Here is a 15041-nt window from a genome sequence, read left to right on the forward strand (position 1 = left end):
CTGGGAAAAGACTGAACAGCTCGGGATTATTTTTCAATATGTAACCCAGTTTTTTAGCTCCTGGGAAAAAAAGACCAGTTATAACTTTGCAAACCTCAGGCAGATTAATCGACAAGGCCCGAACTCCCGGTGTGTGGCTGAGTGAGCCTTTTGTGTCTCTGTTTCTCCAGGGTGGTGTGGGGAGGGGGTCTGAATGCATTGTGCGATCCCCCCCCCCCCCCCCCCCCCCCACACACACACACACACACCACACACACACACACACACACACACACACAGTCACAAACACACACGCACCTTAACACAAAAACAGTCCTCTGGTTTTTATTTTTGCTAATTTACAGCTTTCAGGAAGAGAGCGTTTCCCCCCGCTCTCTCTCTCTCTCTCTCTCTCTCTCCTCTCGCACGGCCGAAGGTGAGCTGCCGCAGCCCAGGGAAGCCAGGCAGAAAGAAGCCACTGATGGACAAACACGCCACAGCACCCAGACCTGGCCCCTGCATCTGGCCCCTCTTTAATTTTTATTACACAAGAATAACAATAAGCAGGTCTGCGACCTCCGCCGCGAGATTTTGCCACAGTTTCCCCAACAGTGCAGTGCTGCCGAAGCTCCAAATTTCCATTTTCTGCATGCATATTTAATTGAGTTTTGTCCCAGTGGTGCGGAAATGATTTGTTTTTTGCTCTCTGTTCACTTGACTCCTCTTCGGAGTCACTAACCCTGATTAAGACGTTCCCGTTAATTTCCCAGCGCACACCTTTTTTTTGTGCATTAATGGTTCTGATCGTCTAATTAAAACTTCTCGGCTCGGCTGCTGATCACCGCTCGTTGTGCCTCTGACCTGAAGTTTTAATTGCCGCATCAGAAGCGATAATAATAATTTCGGAGGTTCTGATGATTAAAAACAATGCCATTGCCAACTATTCAAGAGAGCGGGAGAGAGAGAGGGAGAGAGGGGGGACAGGAGAGAGAGAAGTTTATGTAGGAGGGGATATAGGTGGATGAAGGGGATGTACTGTACCAGAGGGGTTGAGGGGGTGAGGCGGGGATGGGGGATCACAGGGTGATTGCTCTGGGGGAAGAGGAAGAGAGGGGGGAGGGCAGATGGAATTTTCCCAGCATTCTTCTCCTCTGGGGTCCTGGCGTAGAAGAAACAGGTTGGTAGGGCTGAGCTTTCCCCACCACCTGATATCTGCCACTCACTTATTCAGGCAGTCACTCAGCTAGGCAGGTTTGCCAGGCTGTGTTAGAGGGAGTGAGAGAAAATAAAAGATAAAAGGACGCAAAAGAGATGACTTGTATGCACTACTGTCCTCAGCTCATTTTCATAATCCAACAATAGTTAGCCCAGCACAAAACACACTTTTGTTCCAAGAGGCAGATACATGGAAAAACTCCATGAGATTTGTCTCCCTTGTCAAACAAAACTATGTGTAAACGGAAAACACAAGGTCTCTGCCTCCCAATGGCCTTTCAGGCAGCACTCACTTAGCAAAAAATTACGCAAAACATTGCGATGACCTTAAAAAGGAAAGGTCGTGCACCAGGAAAACTGCCATGAGCACTAATGTGTCACATTCTGTTCTTTTTTAACCACTGGAGTCAAATGGATTTTTTTCTTGTTTAGATTCCACTGCAGGATCAATCTTTTACTTCAAAGATACACGACAGGTCAATACAATAACCACCCAGAGTTTACTGAATGCTATTTTAGAGCAAAATGAACAAAGCACAAGCACATACAGTCTCACACATACACACACACACACACACACACACACACACACACACACACACACACACACACACACACACACACACACACACACACACACACACACACACACACACACACACACACACACACACACACACACACACACACACACACACACACACGCATACACACACAGGACAAAGCTCTCCCTCCCGCCCTGTCTCTCGCTCTTCCTCTCTCTCTTTCTCTTTCTCTCGGTAGCGCTCTCTCACAAATCTATTTTATTATTAATCAGTTGGTTGCACATCTGCTTGCTTGCTGTCTTTTTTTCTATCAATAAAGCACTTATTGCTTTTAGTCTAGGATGTGACCTTGCATGTTGCGTGATGTCTTTTAGGGACTGACCTTGAGGGACCCGTTTGGACTTCACAGCAGCACTACCCCTGGGCTGTTATCACACTGCAGCCCCCCAGCCATGCGCCCAATACTCACCCTGTATCGCCAGCCTGCCGCAAACATAAACAAAGACACATACACACGTATGCACGCAGACAGAAACGTGCACACACACACAGAAGCGCACACACACACACACACACACACACACGAGTCACGACACACCCACACACTCTCTCGGGATACAGGACAAGGGATACGGAAAACAATGTATATCTTGAGTGCAAACGGAAGGGGAAAGACGTTGAACTTGGGTGCAATCAGGCAGTAACGTTGCATTTTTGGGAGGACAAATATGCCCTCTGGCTCGATCACAAATGGTAATTACAGACATTTTCTACAACAAAAAACAGACGAGCCAAACGGTTTATCAGACAAAGAAAATAACGTGGGTGACGTGAGCCATTCTGACAGAAGAACCAAAACAGCAAACTTTTTATTCAGTTTGCCGCAGAGGGTGATTCCTCAGCTAGTGGCGTAGCAGACTGACATCTACAGTACCTTTCTAAAATTGCACTTAACATTTGTCCTAGCAGCCGGCACTGTAGTTTCAAATGAAGACAATTTCTCTGTATTCCAGGTAGCTAGACCACAAATCGAGAGTCTCTAAATAAAAAGCAACAACCGAATAAGAAGTCAAAATTAGCGTGGGCGAGGCGACGACTCTGGCTCTCCCTCATGGCGGCAGTGTGTGACGGTCGGCACCACGGCGAGCCGCACCGGGGCAGTGTGGGTAATATGCTGGAAGAAGGGGGCTCGAGCTCGGTGCGCCACTTGAGGGCCCTTGAGCTAATATCTGTACAGATTAACTGCTTGAGTTGTATTTTAGTCACGGGGATCTTTTTTTGCTTTTGTTGCAAAGGCTTGTGGGAAGGGAGAGGGTGAGGGGGAGTGTGTGTGTGTGTGTGTGTGTGTGTGTGTGTGTGTGTGTGTGTGTGTGTGTGTGTGTGTGTGTGTGTGTGTGTGTGTGTGTGTGGTGTGCGTGCGGAAAGCGTGTGGGGGTTAGTGCAGGCTCTTCTCCACGGCGAGGGCACACGGCTGGAGAGGTCGGGAGAGAGGGAGGCCCCCCAGACAGACTGGTGTCTGTCACTCCAAGTCATTATCTTTGGGGATATATTTAATTTACCGGGTTCCGGCACCACACTGCTGAGTAAGTCAGTCTCTTCCCCCTCCCCACCGCTACCACTGCCATCAGGAGGGCCTGTCCTCTAGGGGAAACCCCGCGCAAGCCGCTCCATTAGTTATCAATTAAGAGTGCGGAAATCTCCACTGCGGGTGCACGGACATACGCACGCGCTCACACAAACATACACGCACGTACACAGCACACGCAGATGAGGCCTGGACACCTTCGCTCTCTTTCTCTCACACACCCATTGGACAGGAAGTCGGAGGGGAGAGGGCCTTGGCGTGCGTGTGCGTGTGTGTGTGTGTGTGTGTGTGTGTGTGTGTGTGGTGTGTCCGGGTGGCGCTTTGCTTTTGTCCATGAGGTTAACCTTGATATGAGGCCCTGTCAGGACAGATAATGTCAATCAATGACAAGGCCTCCAAGATAACCCCCTAATGTGAAACCTAAAAAACAGGCCTGTTTAGATGTTCAGACATGCCCCCTCTCACACCAGCCATATGAATAACATTACATTGAAATGAGTTGTGGCATTTCTTTAACAAGACTCTTAAGACATTTTGACAGCATATAAGGCACTTTGCAGCTAAAAGAAATGATGAATAAAGGCCCACACTGAGTGAGCACATGACAAAGCTCCTTCGTTGCATATGGCAGCATTTTAATGGCCAGTACCAACTCAGTGTGAGTGTGGGGGGAGGAGAGAAATGGGAGGTGGTCTTTCTCGAGGAAACGTTACAGCTCCCGGGACAGCTTAATTGATTTCCAAGGTTACTTTTCAAATTTGTTTTTCAGATAGAAGGGGCCTCGTTGATGTGTGCGTGTGTGTGTTCGAGAGAGAGCAAGTCAATGTTTTTCAAGCAATTTCCTCAAATTCGGCCTCCTTCGGATTGTTCACATCAGATTTCCTGCCGATCTCCTTGAGACGAGAGACTGTGAGAGAGGGAGGAGGTGACATTAACCAAAAAGCGTACATTTCCAGATAGGATGCCTGCGCTGACAACATTGATCCCTGGCCACCATTAAAGCATTTGCTCTGCTTGACAGATTCTTCCTCTTTTGGATTTTAAGTGCGGCGGAATGAATCACAGGTGCCCCCTAAATGTCATCTAGCACAGGTAGCTAGCTAAATATACGATACGACCTTTACTGTAGCTTTACTGTAGCTTTACTGTAGCCTCTATCTGAAAGGCGAAAGCCGTGTAAAAAGAAAGCCTGCGAAAGGTATTTATCCTTTACGCTTTCAGTAAAAAAAAAAAAAAAGATTTTTCCCTTCGCATACAGTGCAGTCAAAGATATTTAGGTAAAGAAAAACAGCCTTCTTTGTAAGATCATGAGTATCATATTTGGTTGAAGGGAATGGATATTCCTGTCATTTAAGCTTGCACGGCCTAAGTCTCTTTTCTGGGCCTCACTAAGGAAACACAAAAGTCTGAGCCGGTAGACCAAACACTGGTGGAAAGTCTCATGGTGGAAATTCCCAATTTGGGGCCTGAGGTGTGGATGCAGAGAGCATATTAAAGAGAGACGGTCCCCCCAGTGAACTCTGCAGTATGTTGACTCTTATTTACCTCTGACAGCATGGGGCTGAGGTGAGTGTAGTCACAGCTAGGGTTTGTCAGTTGTTAGAAAGACAAACGGGGTTCGATAGTGTGTGTACTTGCAATGGACATGAGGATGGTGGTTGTGTGTATGTGCGTTTCAGTCGGCATAGAGAGTGAGAGTGAGAGAGAGAGAGAGAGAGAGTGAGAGAGAGTGAGAGAGATAGTGAGAGAGAGTGAGAGAGAGTGAGAGAGAGAGTGAGAGAGAGAGAGAGAGAGAGAGAGAGAGAGAGAGAGAGAGAGAGAGAGTGAGAGAGAGAGTGAGAGTGAGAGAGAGAGAGAGAGAGTGTCTGAGGTGGCTGCAGGTCCTTAGACAGCATGGTACTCTCCAATCAAAATGCTCCGCTGACTACTGGCTGTAGGTCACGTCACAGGCTCTGACACACACACTCTCCAATATGTACAGTGACACTTCTACACACATGAAACATGTATACACAGTTCAGCTCAAATAGGTAGAGTAAAAGAATTCAACAACAAAAAATGCTGTATAGTTAAACACAGGTTAAAACTAAACTAGAGGTGGAAGTAAAAGAAGAACTAAATGTTTCTATTTCACCTAAAACAGAAGAGTCATGTCTTTGAGAGTTTTGTTGAAAGAACCATGTGTCTTGGTTGGATTTGAAAGTTGCATTGAAACAAAAAGTGACTGTGAAACCATGAGGCGGGTATAAAGCTGCTTTACAGAGAAAAAGAGCCTTCTATTTTGGTCCAAGAAACAGAATAGGCTACAAAAGGAAGTGTTGCTAGCTGACTCAAACAAATAATATGCTTTTGATAAAAACCACAACAACTCCTTTTGCATTCTACACCAAAACCCACCTGGTTTCCTGAATTTTCTCAACATCATCTGCTTCTTTCACCAGAAACAACTGACAAAATGTCAAGCATCAAACACATAGGTCTTGAGAAGGATAGTGCTGTTGGTTATAACGTAATGTTGAATAAATAATTATAGATACAAAAAATGTAAAACACCTCAAAACTGAACATTGAAGCTTGCATGTTTGAATGCTATACAGCTGCCCGTTTTACATTTCTGCAGCATTAATATTCCTCTTATTATTATTTTAAAGTGAAAATGGATACTCCGTTGAAGTGCAAATCTGATGAATTACGGTAGCAGATTGCTGTTATTAATTATTAAAGCCTATTTTATAAATATTCAGGTCTGTCATGCATCTAATAATGAACGCTTTAGAGAAGGTTACTTCCCGTGCGCATCCTAACGTGTCAGAAATATCACTTTTAATCACACTGGTGTCAGATGGCAGTGTACAGGTCGGAACTCTGTTAAAAAAAGGACCGAATTGCAGCCGAGGCCCTCCACTGTGCTCATCCACAGCTTTACGTTACTGTTGCTTCACGCCATTCAGTACCGTAGGTACTGTAGTCGCTCTACCCTGTCTAAAGTGGTGTCGAACTAGTTCTTCTAACTTCCTGCAGGATTCTCGCCGGCGTCTGTAATTTGAATGGCGAATAATGCATCAACGCCCGCTCTACCTTCTGGACACACCTAGTCCCAGTGCTAGGGGAGCCATATGGTGCCTTGATGCATATTCATAACCTTTCTCAGTGTGTCGGGATGCAGCCAGGCTTTAACAAGTGCCTCGCAAACTTCAAATAGAAGACGAAAAGAAAGAGAGAAGAAAGAAAAAGCCAAAGAAGTTGGCCCGTGCTCCCTTCTCTTCTTTCTTCCCCCCTCTCTGGAAGAGAGTTAGATGAGTATGGGTGCTGATAGCTGATCCCAGCACAGTTGCGTTGTGTGGAAGGAGGGCGAGGACGTACTGGAGCGCTTGGAAAGTGTCTTACAGTGGCAGGGAGAGGCGGGGGTGACAGCCGGGTGGGTAAACTGTGTTGTCAGGTGGGCTTGACAGTCTTACCAGCAGGGTAAATATCAGAGGCACCCTATCTCCACACACACACACACACACACACACACACACACACACACACACACACACACACACACACACACACACACACACACACACACACACACACACACGGAGAGAGAGAGAGAAACACGCTCTGCACGCTCTAAGATTAACACTGTCAGAGCTGCAATACTAACCCATTATTATCTGTGCACAGGGCCCTCTCTGTAAGCTTGCCTCACTGTCCTCTCCCCTGCTCCTCCATGGAGGTAGCAATTACTAAAGCTAACATCTCTGGTGCTCTCCTCTTTTCCTCCTGCACCCCCTCCTCCATTCTTTTCCTCCTTCTTGTGCGATACGCACTCGAGTGCCGTGCCAGTCAGTTTACCAGCCAGTGACACAGTTGACGGTGTGCCAGCGATTAAGTGGCATTTTATCAAATTAGTTTGGTACCCAGCTGATGTGTAATAAAGGTACAGTAGGATCCCACAGGTCCACAGACATCAATCCCCGGGGTCTCCGCCAAACTGTGGAGCCCGGTAAGCACGGCCCGGAGTTACCTCACCACACTGCCTAGGAGCCATTCGCTCAATGCTCCAAAACACAGACATATCAACTACGAGTCACATTAAATATTATATAATGAACATTTTGATTTTAAACTATTTCAACATTATAGATGATTTCTTATGTGTTGATATCTAGGCCTATACTTGAATTGATTATTTTCCAAATGTTGTCAAAGTGCAACTGACTCTGTGTGTACACGGTTAATGTAATCGGTTGAGATGAGAGGAGTGCTGCCTTCTCGGATGGCATTTTCATTACTAACAATGTTCATTTTTTTCCTCCCCTGTTGGAATCCGCGTCTTTATCAAAGGTGATGGCTTGCTTGGGCGCATTTTCTCAAACGTCTTCTTCCCCGAGCGCATTTCACAAGCCGCTCTCCAGCGAGTGTCAGTCATAAGAAAGGAGGAAAGATTTGATGGTGAGATCAAAAAGAGAAGGACAGTGCAGAGGAGAGGAGGAGAGTGAGACAGAAAGGGAACTACCTCCCCGTGCCACTGAGGGGAATTTCTCCAAGCAAGCCCCTGTTTTCAGACGCAAATACAACAAAACACGAGGAGCCGCCACGAGACATCAAAATGTGCGATGTTGACTTTAAAGAGGCCTTCAGATGCATGAGGAGTTGTCAGTGTCAGCTCTTGCACAACCGGTGGGACTAACGGCTGAGAACAGAAGATACAGGCAGAGAAGATCATAACCAATTCAGCAGCTCGGCGAAAAACGATGTCTCTTCCAACCTGTCGATCAGCACGAGATCAGTAAACATTTCTACTGTACTCTGAATTTCTCCGCTCGTATGATTTCAACTGATTTTCAGGATGACTGTCAGGAAGACAGGCCTAAATAGCAACTGGCAGCTAAGTATATGTTTCTCAACTGCCTCCGCCACTCCATGGACTGGGGCCTTCAACAGGTGCCTAGAAAGCAAGGATCTCAACTCAACTTTGCTTCATACAAAGAGATCTTCATTGAGAGATATCAAAGATTTTCCTCAGGCTTTTTTAGGTCTGAGCTGGGTCACGACATGTAAAGACGACGTCCATATTTCTCCTGTGTTGTCACGTTCATTCCTTGAGCATTAGGTTCACTCTAAATAGCCTCGAGGAGATTGCATTGGCTCTTGTTCAAATGTGCATTTTCTCCGAAAAACCTGGTCCACAAGTGGGGCCAAAGATATCAGAGCAGCAGCAGAAGGCCAACTGTTGAGACGATAGTAGTCAGAGAGATTCTGCACCTTACTAGTCAGCTGAGAGAGAGAGAGAGAGAGAGAGAGAGAGAGAGAGAGAAAGAGAGAGAGAGAAAGAGAAAGAGAAAAATACAAACAAGCTCCACTCTGCTATTTGAGTTTAGTTAGCCAGAGAGTTAGCGGGATGAGTTATGGTTAGCTAAGGGCCGAGGGACGCTGTATTTATGGGGGGACTGAGTGAGTGTTAAATCCCTGGTAAGAAATAAAGTTGTCCGTGAGCGAACTGGGGGAAACATTTCACTCAGTCTAAAAGGTGGCTTGAAAAAATAAAAGACATCCCTCTTCCTAGGTAAGCACTTTTCCTTACTCCACAAAAGGAAGAATAAAATAAAAAAAATCTAACTGTAGAGCACATTCAAGTGGTCTGAATCTTTAAACAGTACTTGAATAGTAGCATATTTCCCCAAGAAGATAATATCTGGGGGATTCAAGAGCCAAAAGGAGGAAAGAGCCTGATTCCTCCAAAATTGCATGCAGGTTTTGTGACGGATTGTAGCTATGCAGCTTTCCACACATCAATAGGAGCACACTTGTTGTAGTACAGTAGTTCATCCAAAAGCTTTCTACTGTAGTTGACTGGTACACCAAAAATTGAATGGTTTTAGTTTGAAGCAAATTGCACAGAGACAGATATTAAAAAGTGAAAATGAGGTAAAATTGTCAAATGAGAAAGGACCAAACTGCGACTTCTGTTCAACAGAGTAGCCTTAGAGATTGGTTCTCACACACATACTTCACCTCAAACCTCTAGCCCACCCTGGTTCATCAGTAGTAACAGCAATTATTACTTAAAAGGCTATATTTTTGCATTAACTTAAAAAGGCTTTATCTTTTTCCTTCCAGTCTGTGCGGCCTCACTTCCCCTAAGTATTTCTATAAATCACCAGTTACTGTTAACATGTACTCCACAATTCAGTCATCAATCTCCTACCGGGTCAGAGTGAAAACAGAGGGGGAAATATCTGCTTAGTAAAACCTCTCACACACACACACAAGCTGCAACCATAGCAGTCCTCCTGGGACGCAAGAACGGTTGCCACATCGCCACGGTAACGCAAGACAAATGAAATTGTGTGACTTCACCTTCAGCCTGTTTGCTTTCTTATCAAAACAAATAAACAACCATTGGGAAAATAAAAGCCAACAAACTTCTGTCTCTTGTTTCTTTTCTGAGGGCCTCGTCGAGTGAGGGCCTCGTCAAGGGATGTCAGGCCCATGTAGTGTGTGTGAAAAGACAGAGAGTAAAGAGAGAGAGGGAAAGAGAGAAAGAGAGAGAAAGCGACAGAGTGAGAGGGAGAGAGAGAGGGGGGAGAGAGTAAAGAAAGAGAGAGAGAGAGAGAGAGAGAGAAATAGAGATAGAGATAGAGAGAAAGAGAGAGGAGAACGAGAGGGCCACATGCAAATCTGTTTAGGTTCACAGACCCAGTATTTATGTAACCAAAAGGGGAACATTTTATTGTACTAGAAGAGGATATATTTGTCTGTAGGGACAGAAAGAAAGGAGTCCTTCAACCTCTCCACAGACACTGTTTGCACCCGAAGCTGTAGAAAATCCCTCCGTTGACAAACTTTCCTCCGTACATCAGTATCTAAACACAGTGAAACATCTAGCCCAACAGCACAAGTCTCTCACTTTAGCTCAGCAAACATTGTCGCAAAATTCTTGATTTTTTGGTTATTGTGTCCCAATAGTCTGTGATTGTTGCTGAAAACTGCAAACATTCTTTCATTATTAATGAATGTAAATGATAACTATTGGCTACGTAAACTGTATGTAATCCTTGAAAAAGTTAAACAGTGTAACCTAGTTAGAAGTACACCTGTGGAATACAGAGGTAACACTGACTAAACATCAAACATTTATCGCCAAATGTTTCTTAACCCAGTCACATTCCATCACTTCAATCACTTTTGGCCATTTCTGAAAATACTCTTTGTTGTTGAAATACACAGGTCTTACATAGTCTAACATATACATTAAGAATCTTTATAACAACTTGAAAACAAAAAAAAACACACACACACACGCGCGCGCGCAGCCTCCCCCCTCCCGTCACTACACATGCGTGCCTCACTCTGACAGCCACCAGTACCAGACCTGTGTACCTCAACATATCTTTACCCCCAGTGTCTGTGAGAGAGTGTTGTGTGTGTGAGAGAGAAAGAGAGAGAGAGAGTCTTACCTGGCAGGAGACCGCCCTCTGTGTTATGTCTCACCTCTCCCTCCTGCTCTGGAAGAATTCTCTCCACAAAGCAAGGCATTTTCCCTCCTTCTCCACAACCGGCTCAATGCCTGCATGGGCTGTACTCTCTCACTCCCCTCTCTCTTTCTCTATCTCCCTCTCTCACACTCTCTCTGTCTCTCTCTCGCTCTCATTCCCCTCTCCACCTTCCCCTCCCCCTCCCCCCCCTCCCTCCCTCAGCACAGATGTCAAGGCTGTGCGAGTTTACCCACTTAACCAGTAGGGGTCCTTCACCACCCTCTCCATCCCACAGTTACAGTGGGAAAAGCAGGCCCAGGGAAGAGAGAGGAGCCACTTAACCAGCGTCATCTTGTCACTGCTTACAATGAGAGCCTGTGCCGTGCAGAGTATGTGTGTTCGTGTGTGTGTGTGTGTGGCAGGTGGGTAGTGGGTGGTGAACTCATGGCCTGCTCCCTGGCCCTGTTCAGCCCTATTTGGCCCGGCTCAGTCCTGGCGCAGCCCCCATAGTGTGGTGTGGTGTGTGTGTGTGTGTGTGTGGTGGCACAGATTGAGTTACACTGTATCAGGGAGAGCCAACAGCCGGAGGAGGGAGGAAGCAGGCAGGCGCGCACACACAGAAACACACACTCACAGCGACTACTGCTGCTACGGCTGTTGTTGATACTGATCACATGTGCCACACACACACACAAACACACACACAAGCACGCACACACACACACCCTCTCCCCTACAGTGAAAGTGGACGCCTATCAGGTCTCACGTTTCAGGTCTCAATCCATTTTTTGTCCCCGGGAGATTGATTTAGGAAAGAAAAACACCCTTCATTGACACAGGCACGCTAAATCTGAAAGCTCTCTGTAATTCTACAGTGGGGAATTTCTAGTTTCTCTCTTACTTGTGGGGCACTTTTAGCGCTGGGAGAATATTAGCTGGCCCACTAGAGAATGCCAAATCCCCAGTACTCACTCATTACAATGAGGGCTGCTGTTGCTTTGCTACAGAAAAGCAAGAGACAAAGTAAACTACCAGACAGTCAAAGTCCGGAATTAACAATCTTAGGCCCAAATGAAAGCGCTAGTTGACAAAACGTTCTTTTAGTATTTTGTTAAGTAGTCCACTGTTAATAAAATCCCAAGACATGGTACATGTCAGCAGTCAAGTTTTCAAGAAAGAGAAAAAACTGTGATGATGATCCTTTTTGGGGAACTATCCCTTCAACACCAAGCACTGGACTAATACAACTGTTCATTAACACAAGTCTAAAACTAAAAAGGTAAGTTAGACACGTTAAATGGCGTGCTTGGAATTGAACCATAAACAAGGCACTTAATGATATGATATGAGGCGAACGATGTCCTTATATGAGTGCCAGGCAGTTTATATCTTTAGTGTGATTTCAGCCCAATTCTCATTAAGAAAGGGTAGGGACGTTGCTGACAACAACAGAATCTGATCCTACAAGTTTATATGAAATATTGCTCAACTATTTTTACCAGCGTGTATTGAGGCAATACAAAGGTCTCAATTAAGCTCATCCATCATTCAAATAATGGGGGGGAGGGATTATCAGCCAAAGCCTTATGATGCAGACGTCTTTTCTTTTATTGCTCAGGTGGAACAGGATAAGATTATCTGTTGTTAAGATACGATATCCTGGACGACGTGCGGTTGGCATTGTTTAAACAGAGGGTGTATCGCCCTTTATTTGACTCAAACAAACGCTTTTAATGACACAAAAATGGAAGGTAAGCACATTTGACAGACAAGCTTGCGCACCGCCCTTTCAGGGAGTCTCAAATACGTTGACAATGAGCAATTAGAGAAATAGGATGTTAAATAATGGGATACGGATGTTAAACTAAGAGATCGAAGGTCGAGACACTTTTGTTGATAAGGTAATGAGGTAATATAGGACTGAATTTGGTTTGGCACTTCAAAAAGAAAAGAAACGCTGTACTTTCAGTAGGCTATCGATCCTTATTGTACATTCAGTAGGCTATCCATCCTTATTGTACACTCAGTAGGCTATCGATCCTTATTGTACATTCAGTAGGCTATCGATCCTTATTGTACACTCAGTAGGCTATCGATCCTTATTGTACACTCAGTAGGCTATCGATCCTTATTGTACACTCAGTAGGCTATCGATCCTTATTGTACACTCAGTAGGCTATCGATCCTTATTGTACATTCAGTAGGCTATCAATCCTTATTGTACACTCAGTAGGCTATCGATCCTTATTGTACACTCAGTAGGCTATCGATCCTTATTGTACACTCAGTAGGCTATCGATCCTTATTGTACACTCAGTAGGCTATCAATCCTTATTGTACACTCAGTAGGCTATCGATCCTTATTGTACATTCAGTAGGCTATCGATCCTTATTGTACACTCAGTAGGCTATCGATCCTTATTGTACACTCAGTAGACTATCGATCCTTATTGTACACTCAGTAGACTATCGATCCTTATTGTACACTCAGTAGACTATCGATCCTTATTGTACATTCAGTAGGCTATCGATCCTTATTGTACACTCAGTAGACTATAGATCCTTATTGTACACTCAGTAGGCTATCGATCCTTATTGTACATTCAGTAGGCTATCAATCCTTATTGTACACTCAGTAGACTATCGATCCTTATTGTACATTCAGTAGGCTATCAATCCTTATTGTACACTCAGTAGACTATCGATCCTTATTGTACATTCAGTAGGCTATCGATCCTTATTGTACATTCAGTAGACTATCGATCCGTATTGTACATTCAGTAGGCTATCGATCCTCATTGTACACTCAGTAGACTATCGATCCTTATTGTACACTCAGTAGACTATCGATCCTTATTGTACACTCAGTAGGCTATCGATCCGTATTGTACATTCAGTAGGCTATCGATCCTTATTGTACATTCAGTAGGCTATCGATCCTTATTGTACACTCAGTAGGCTATCGATCCTTAGTCCTCGTAGGCACGTCCACGCTCAGGGCTATCGATCCGTATCGTACTTTCAGGAGACTATCGATCCTTATCGTACTTTCAGGAGACTATCGATCCTTATCGTACTTTCAGGAGACTATCGATCCTTATCGTACTTTCAGGGCACGACTATCGACTCGGGCCGTCCGTATCGTACTTTCAGGAGACTATCGATCCTTATCGTACTTTCAGGAGACTATCGATCCTTATCGTACTTTCAGGAGACTATCGATCCTTATCGTACTTTCAGGAGACTATCGATCCTTATCGTACTTTCAGGAGACTATCGATCCTTATCGTACTTTCAGGAGACTATCGATCCTTATCATTGTTTGCGTTTGAATTACCGGTTGCATCACACAAGTAAGTAGCAACCCTCCTGTTTAAATAGAGAAAGCAACAACAACCAAACAACAATGTTTTCAAATAAATAAAATGACACCATAGTCATCTCATGATTCTCCCTGTAACAAGTGAACAGAGTGAAAAGGCACCTAAAACATACCTTCCATAGACTACAATGAAGTCACTCCACACCCACTCCTTTCCCTTGCCACCCCCTCCCTGGCTGCTCTGTCTTCAATAATAAAAAACCCTGTTTGACTCTCTGTGTTTTACCGTTGTCTTTCCCTTTTAATAAACAGACACCTCTCCTGTCATTATGCAAGGATGGTTGCATTCCCCTTAAATGGCTCTTTTGACAACTGATCTGTAAATACAGCCAGATCTGCAACTTCCCCTTTTCTCCCCCTCTCTCTCTTTTTCCTATGCTCTGTCTCTCCCTTGCCTCTCTCCTGCAAGCAACCCGGACCCGACAGCCACACACAAACACAGACACACACAATGCCCCCACCTCAGTGAAGCTTTATCTGACACCCTCCCACCCCCCTGGCCCCCACCCCACCAAAACACACACACACACCCCCTCACCAACTCCATTCCCCCTGCCACTATAAAAATACAAATATGCCGTAACTCAGGCTGCACTGCCACGCAGCCTCCATCTTGCCCTGTACCGGGGGTTGAGGGGGGGTGGGGGGGGCTCTCTCAGGAAGGTCACCAACAAATGGTTTTCCGATTCACTGCCCATGAAATAATTTTGTGTATTAAAACCTGAATCTGCACTTTCTGGCCTGAAAGCTTTTCTAATTATTCCCGTGTCCTTGGGACAGACACAGATCCTTCACACGCGGGAGGGGAAACAAGCTATGGACCGACCACTACAGCCACAAACATCCCCCCTCTCCCTCCGTCTCTCCAT

General features: G+C 45.2%; 1 protein-coding gene across 8 annotated transcripts in view; it reads right to left on the bottom strand.

Moving 5' to 3' along the window:
• Nucleotides 1-15041, bottom strand: part of casz1 (castor zinc finger 1) — a 264622-nt gene that overhangs the window by 46705 nt on the left and 202876 nt on the right. For 6 of the 8 annotated variants that reach the window (XM_082962095.1, XM_014145822.3, XM_082962092.1 and 3 more), the window contains exon 1: nucleotides 10773-10977. The exons of the other annotated variants lie outside the window; for them this stretch is intronic. In XM_082962095.1, the coding sequence (XP_082818221.1) occupies nucleotides 10773-10851 (79 nt within the window). In that variant the 5' untranslated portion in view covers nucleotides 10852-10977. Of the gene's footprint in view, nucleotides 1-10772; nucleotides 10978-15041 lie in introns of those variants that run through there. 8 annotated transcript variants of the gene reach the window in all.

This window comes from Salmo salar, chromosome 15 (genome assembly GCF_965601325.2).
Source record: "Salmo salar chromosome 15, fSalSal1, whole genome shotgun sequence".
NCBI classification, from domain to species: Eukaryota; Metazoa; Chordata; class Actinopteri; order Salmoniformes; family Salmonidae; genus Salmo; species Salmo salar.